Source organism: Cebus imitator, unplaced genomic scaffold, assembly GCF_001604975.1.
Source record: "Cebus imitator isolate Cc_AM_T3 unplaced genomic scaffold, Cebus_imitator-1.0 Scaffold35, whole genome shotgun sequence".
NCBI lineage: Eukaryota > Metazoa > Chordata > Mammalia > Primates > Cebidae > Cebus > Cebus imitator.
In genome coordinates, this window is record NW_016107350.1 from 2,458,237 (window position 1) to 2,465,919 (window position 7,683).

General features: G+C 36.3%; 1 protein-coding gene across 1 annotated transcript in view; it reads left to right on the forward strand.

Moving 5' to 3' along the window:
• The window catches only part of CDH12 (cadherin 12), a 498,310-nt gene that overhangs the window by 483,444 nt on the left and 7,183 nt on the right, over positions 1 to 7,683 (forward strand). The window contains exon 11 of the mRNA XM_017524645.2: positions 3,379 to 3,496. Within this exon, the coding sequence (XP_017380134.1) occupies positions 3,379 to 3,496 (118 nt within the window). The remainder of the gene's footprint in view (positions 1 to 3,378; positions 3,497 to 7,683) is intronic.

Consider the following 7,683-nt stretch of genomic DNA (forward strand, 5'->3'; position numbering starts at 1 on the left):
AGTGCAATGGCACAATCTTGGCTCTCTGCAACCTCCACCACCCATGTTCAAGTGATTCCCCTGTCTCAGCCTCCCAAGTAGCTGGGATTATAGGCATGCACAACCAGGCCCAGCTAAGTTTTTGTATTTTTAGTAGAGATGGGTTGTCATCACGTTGGCCAGGCTGGGTTTGAAGTCCTGACCTCAAGTGATCCACCCACAAATTTCTAAAGAACTTGTGACTGTAAACTCAGTAAGCAAGTCACTGTAGAGTGCATTTTCCCAGTATATTTCTTATTTTACTCATTTGCTTCTATAAGTTGCATAACAAAGCTTTTAATGTAACCTGAAAATGCAAAGCTTTCCTCTCTGGTGGCCTAGAGGAGAACAACTAGGTTATTTTAAATGTCCAACTTTCATTTTTCTTATGAAGTTAATATTATTCTGTGAAGATGTAGTAGTGGGAAGATCTTATGAGGAAAGAAGACCACAAAGTTAATGAAACTAATTGTGAAAAGTTCTACTTTAGATGGTGGTAGGTAGCCATTTTTTTTTTCTTTTTACTCCCTAAAGTCTTATGAATGAATAAAGGAAGAATATAAAGGGAATCAGGCATGGGTATATGAAAAGAGTATGTAATGAAACAAAAATATGATTAATCTAATATCGTGTACCTACATTCCAAAGGGAAAATACATTGGTATGCTTTGGTTTGCTGTATTTTTTGATCACCTTTAAATAGCATCACTATTCACTTAAGTAGATTTGAAGAGTTTCAATTCTTACTTGAAATAAATCTTGATATTTAATACAGTATTTTTGCTGTAAAAAGTCATTCTTTAACCTTTAGTATCATTTTCAATTTCCATGTTTTACATCACTTGGTAGAACCTTTGTCCTGTAGTTCTAAACCTGTGATGTCTACTGGTTGTATGGCTATTTAAATAAAATTAAAATTACCTAAAACTAAAAACTATATTCTCATTCATACAATGCTGCTCTCCTCTTTCATTTGATAATTTGGGGAAATCGTTAATTTTCTTACATCATAACTTATTTTGTGATATTTCCTCAAGCAAGAAATCTGCATCTTAATCTTGTATCAGCACAGAAATCACTTAAAAATCATCTTAAGTGCATCTACAATTTATATGGGGTGAGCCTACAGCTTTCATTATCTTCAGCAATCATAGGTGCTACAAAAACATTTGGGCTCAAATAAATAACCTGATTTGGTTGTTCTTGGAATTTGAAGAAGTTTACCGAAATTCTTCAAGTTAGCTATTTTCCACTTTCAGAATGCCTCACTAAACAGAGAAAAAAAAAAAAAAAAGCCAGTTCTTTAGCATTAGGGGATTAAGGATATTAATGCTTTCAGATCAATTAGAATTCCATTTGTAATGCTCCCAATGGAAGCCTTTGGGAAAAGAGCTCCATTTAATGTTGCATGTTTTTCCAATAAATTAAAGGATTTGATGAGCTGAGAATAGAAAATTAGAATTCAATCTTCTGTTTTCATATCTAAAGAAAACTTTGAGGAATATCTTAGATTCTTAGAAGCTCTTATTCTGAAGTATGTTTCTGGGGATTTTTGTGTCCAATTGAGCCACACTTTTGTACAAAGCATAACCCTGAAATGTCCATTGAGTTTCAGGGATTGTAAAATATGAGTACTTTCTGCTTTTGAGTCCTGCCATTCTGCCCCAGCCTAAGAATTATGCAGAGGAACTATCTGTCTCTCCTAGATTATGATAGTATCTATTATCTGACTATCTATCATCTATGTATCATCTATTTAATTTAAAAAAATAAGAAAAGGGGGAAAGAGGTTGCTATGTAAATCAGTAAAGATTTATATGGGAGTTGTTTTCCTCAGGGCAAGGACCCCCAACTGATACTTCCAGATAAGTGCCAGATTATGATGTTATACATTTAATTTAGTAAATGGTGCTACTTGATAATAGAAGCAAGAGAAGGAAAAATTTGATAGCCACGTATTAATCACTGAATAATATTCAGAAATCTTATAGATGAAATAGAGAGATGTGCAAGCAAGGGCCTAAGTGAGGGAAAGTTGGTTTCATAGGGTCTATATGGTGATTCATTGATTAAGTTGCCACATTCCACGATTTAGACTTTGGTGCTGAATAACGAAATTCTGCCCCATGATAATTTTAAAGTGTAAATAGAGTCTGGGTGACTAATTTGTGCTCAGACAAGAAATCAAAATTCATAGAAGACCAATTAATCTGTTAAGCTATAAATTACTAACACTGCACTGGATATTCGAGGTCCCAGTGATATCTATCTATCCATCCATCCATCCATCCATCCATTTACCTACCTACATATCTCACATCTATCTAACTGTGTGTGTGTGCAGATAAACAGGAATGTAGATCATAGTCATAGGACTGAGTTTTAACTGAGTCTCATGTTTAATAGCATCAATGTAAGATCACAGGATGCATGCTTTACACAGTGGGACCAGGAAATAGTGTGTGAAATCTAGAGTCTTCCTCTTGCATATTCAAATGTAGTCTGAGATCATGATTATGTGCTCAACGCACTGCCCTTGTCATCTCTCACATACATTTCCCAAAATTCTGTCTGATGCACGGTCATTGGATATGTCAATAAATAAATGCCTCAAAGCCATTCTTATTTGCTTATCTATTTAATGAATTGTAAATTTCACAGTTTGAGTCTTAGAAGTTGTTTTTATTCTCTAAGTAGTTAAGGGCATTTTATTTAAGTACCAGGCTTTTAACTGTAAGATATACAATCTATGGGAGTAATTTTGGAAAAATTTTGTAACAGGAACGATAGTGCTTACTTTTTTAAAGACTCTTTGAAAACACAATTTATATTCCTACTGAAGGAAGAAAAACAAAACAAAAGCAGGTATGCACCTTTTGTATCTCTCTTTTTCATCATTTTATTTATTGATGAAAATAGAACCATTGTTATAAAACATAATGCATATGAAAATTTTGCTATCACAAGGACTTTTAGATAATCAGAGATTTTGTTTTCGGTAAGCCTTTTCATATTCAGGCCAGAAAACATTTATTTTATCTAATTTAAAATGCAAGCAAGTGCATTTTAATTTTACTTTCCTTATTAGTGTGCATTTTTAATGCTGGTAACCTTTGTAGTTACACAGGTATCAATTTGAAATTAGCCCATGTTCTGTCATTGTACTTGTCATTATTCCCTGTAAATGTTAGAAATTTGCATATAAAAATTATGTGTAAATTATTGACCAGCTGGCATTGATTCAAAAAGTGTCATTTCTGTCTACTTGCATGCTTCGTTAAATAAATTTAGTAGCCTGGTGTGTAAAGGCCTCTTTGAAACTGATGACTGACTTCAAGCTTAATCTGAACTCTGTTTCAGATAATTCAGATAGTCAGTGCTGCAGACCGAGATCTTTCACCTACTGGACAGCACTTCTCCTTTAGATTAGCACCTGAGGCTACCATCAAGCCAAATTTTACAGTTCGTGACTTTAGAAGTAAGTATAACCACAGAAAAATTTACCAATTTACCTCTTACCATCTGTCTTTGTAGAAAGGCACGTAGGGAGGAATCAATACTTTTCGTTGACTCACTCAGTTTCATAAGATATGCATATCCTTATATGAGAAATGCAAAATTCTGTCCCAGTAGTAAACTGAATATTTAATCTATATCTTGACTGTCTAGGAGGGCAGTTTGCTTCCACTGTAAATGTGGACAGTCTCTCAATGAGTCAAGCAAATAAAAGACTCTCTGAGAAATTGAATGCTTTCCCTGTTTTAAACATATCATTTTTCCCAAAAGCATATTACTTGTGCTTACTAGCAGGGAATTCTTTAGTAACTCCTTTATTAGAATAACACACAGCACAGGTTAAGAATTAGGTAATATAAAGACACATGTACACAATTGTTCACTGCAGCACTATTCTCAACAGCAAAGACATAGAACCATCCTAAATTTCCATCAATGACAAATTGAAGAAAATGTGATACATAAAACCATGGAATGCTATGCAGCTGTAAGAAAGAATGAGACTATGTCTTTTGTAGGAACACGGATGCAGCTTGAGGCTATTATCCTTAGCAAACTAACGTAGGTACAGAAAACCAAATACTGCATGTTCTCACTTATAAGTGGGAGCTAAATGGTAAGAACTTAGGAACACAAACAAGGAAACAACAAACACTGGAGTCTACTTGAGCGAGGTGGCTGGGAAGACACAGAGGAGCTGAAAAGATAACTACTGTGTACTGGGCATAAAAGCTGGGTGATGAAATAATATGTAAAACAAACCCCTGGCCAGTGCAGTGGCTCATGCCTGTAATCCCAGCACTTTGGGAGGCTGAGACAGTCTGATCACCTGAGGTCGGGAGTTTGAGACCAGCCTGACCAACATGGGGAAAAACCCTGTCTCTGCTAAAAATACCAAATTAGCCAGGCATGATGAGGCACACCTGTAGTCCCAGCTACTTGGGAGGCTGAGGCAGGAGAATCGCTTAAACCCGGGAGGCGGAGGTTGCGGTGAGCCAAGATCACACCATTGTGCTACAGTCTGGGCAACAAGATTGAAACTCCATCTCAAACAAACAAAACAAATGAACAAAAACAAACCCCTGTGACACATGTTTACCTATGTAACAAACCTTTATGTTACCCCCAAATCTAAAATAAATATTTAAAAAATTTTGTTTTTAAAGAATGCAGGTATTTAAAATGATACAGGTTTGCATTTCTGCTCCATACTACCAAACTGACAGACTCTTAATGTATAAAATTTTACTAAGTCAAGTCAACCTCATAGTATTTTTATTAAATAAAATCATATACGCAAAGCCTTAACAAAATGCCTAAAACGTTACCATCAAGATCATTTTAGCCACCATCTCTGCCATCATGGTTACACTTACACCTTTCTTTATTTATTTAGAGAGAGGGAGAAACATGGTTTGCATAGTTTATAATGAGAATTTGCTACTTAAAGACTAATGAAGAGGAAGAAAAAAATGAAATGCTTTTAAAAAATAAACGCATAAAATTTATTTTTACACATTAGTGTAAATGAAACTCTAGTCATTTAAAAAAAAAGCCACTTATTTTCAGCAAACTGACACAGAAAATCAAACACCGCATGTTCTCACTCATAGGTGGGTGTTGAACAATGAGAACACATTAACACAGGGAGGGGACCATCACACATTGGGGTCTGAGGGGAGAAACTAGGGGAGGGACAATGGGGGTTGGGGAGTTGGGGAGGAATAACATGGGGAGAAATGCCAGATATAGGTGATGGGGAGGGAGGCAGCAAACCACATTGCCATGTATGTGCCTATGCAACAATGTTGCATGTTCTTCACATGTACCTCAAAACCTAAAATGCAATAAAATGTATATTTTTTAAAAAGCCACTTAGCAATTGCAGATAAGTAATTCTACTTGCAAACAATAGAAACATCATACTTTAAATGTGGACTGTATCTATTATTTAACACAATATGGAATAAAATGGTTTTTCTTAATTTTACTTTTTAAAATTTTAGATTGAAGTGCAGGTTTGTGACATGAGTATATTTCATGATGCTGAGGTTTAGGCTTCTAATGATCCTATTGCTGAAGTACTGAGCTTAGTACCCAATAAGCAGTTTTTTTAACCTGTTGTCTCCTCCCTTCCTCCCTCTTTTTGGCATGTCCAGTGTTAGTTGTTGCCATCTTTGTGTTCTGTGTACCCAAAGTTTAGCTCTTTTTTTTTTGAGATGGAGTCTCACTCTTTTGCCCAGGATGGAGTGCAGTGGTGCGATCTGGGCTCATTGCAAATTCTGCCCCCTGGATTCAAGCCATTCTCTGCCTCAGCCTTCCAAAGTAGCTGGGACTACATGTGCCCACCACCATGTCCGGCTAATTTTTTGTATTTTTAATTGAGATGGAGTTTCACCACCTTGGTCAGGCTGGTTTTGATCCACCTTTTATAAGCGAGAATACGTGGTGTTTGGTTTTCTGCTTCTGCATCAATTTGCTTAGGATAATGGATTCCAGATGCATCCATGTTGCTGCAAAGGACATGATTTCATTCTTTTTTATGACTGTGAAGTATTGCATGGTGTACACTTAGACTTCAACTGCCTCTACTCTTGCCATCACTACTGCTGTGGCTGCTCCTGCTAATGTTGTTACATCTGCAACAATTACAACCACTACAGAAATATAAAGGACACTGGATTAGAAATACCAAGGTTGTCTATTAATCAGTATTTGTGACTTTATTAGGTCTGTAATCTTGGGTATTTTATGACCTCTAAGATTCCGTATTCTGTAATATCATAATCAAAACACCTGAGTGTATTGCCCAATAATAAAAAGATAAATTTTTATAAATTCTGTGCTAAAGAACCAGTGAACAGATTGTGATGAGATGGCAATAATGATGATTGAAGTCCGAGGATGTTTTGAAGAAATTAGTTGGCTGCCCTGATTAGGCAAAGAAAATCGGAGTCTCCACATTTTATCACTGAAAGAAGTTGAGTAGGGTTTGCTGAATAAAATAGAGCAATGTGAGAAATGGCTGTAAGTGAAACAGCGGTCCAATCTTGAAGTTATTTACAATTACAGTGACCATGTATTTTATAAAAACTGAAACATTTCTAAGAACAAAATGTGGGAAATATTAATAATGTTATGTCACAACAGCACACATAAAATAGATCTGTCTGAGACAAACGATCATATGATTACCCTACCTAGTAGCCATTTCAAGAGTTAATTTAAATCCAACAATGTTAGTAGCTTTGAAAGATTCAAGCGGGAATATAACGTCATATTTACATTATAGAAACATCAGCTTAGATGCAGCATGGAAAAGATACAGGGAGATAAAGCTAGTTTTGATGTCATTGCGCTAAACGGGTGAGAGACTTAGATTAGGGTACCGACTGTGAGGATGAAGACAAGTGGAGGGAAAGAGAATTGATAAGACTTCATGATAGATGCCCTAGATTCAGTATGTGTGTATAATGTGATAAGACAAAATAGATTTCTAGGTCATAGGCTTCAGCAACTGGGAGCCACATCATTCACCAAACCCAAGTATTGACTATGTTCCACAATGTATGTTTGCTGAAAGATCTATTTCAGATTAATCATGATAAGGGAAGCCAGATGATACTGCCTTATAGCAGAATGCTTTCTCATGGACTAAACATGTACTTGCCAGAAAATTTCAGGTGCTATTTACCATGTTCCTCATTTTATATTAAGTTATATTTGTAAGGTATTTTTAATGAAAAGAAAGCATTTAGAGAGTGGAAATGAAGTATAGTATGTCTTTCTTCTCACTATGGACAGCACAATAAATTTGTTATGGTCAGTTTTCAATAAATAATAAATTGGGCCAGGTGCAGTGGCTCACTGCATAATCCCAGCACTTTGGGAGGCCGAGGCAGATGGATCACCTGAGGTCAGGAGTTCAAGACCAGCTTGGCCAACATGGTGAAACCCTGCCTCTACTAAAAATACAAAAATTAACTGGGTGTGGTGGCGGATGCCTATAGTCCCAGCTACTTGGGAGGCTGAGGCAGGAGAATCACTTGAAGCTGAGAGGTGGAGGTTGCAGCGAGCTGAGAATGAGCCACTGCACTCCAGCCTGGGCTACAGAGTGAAACTCCACCAAGAAAGGAAGAAAGAAAGAAA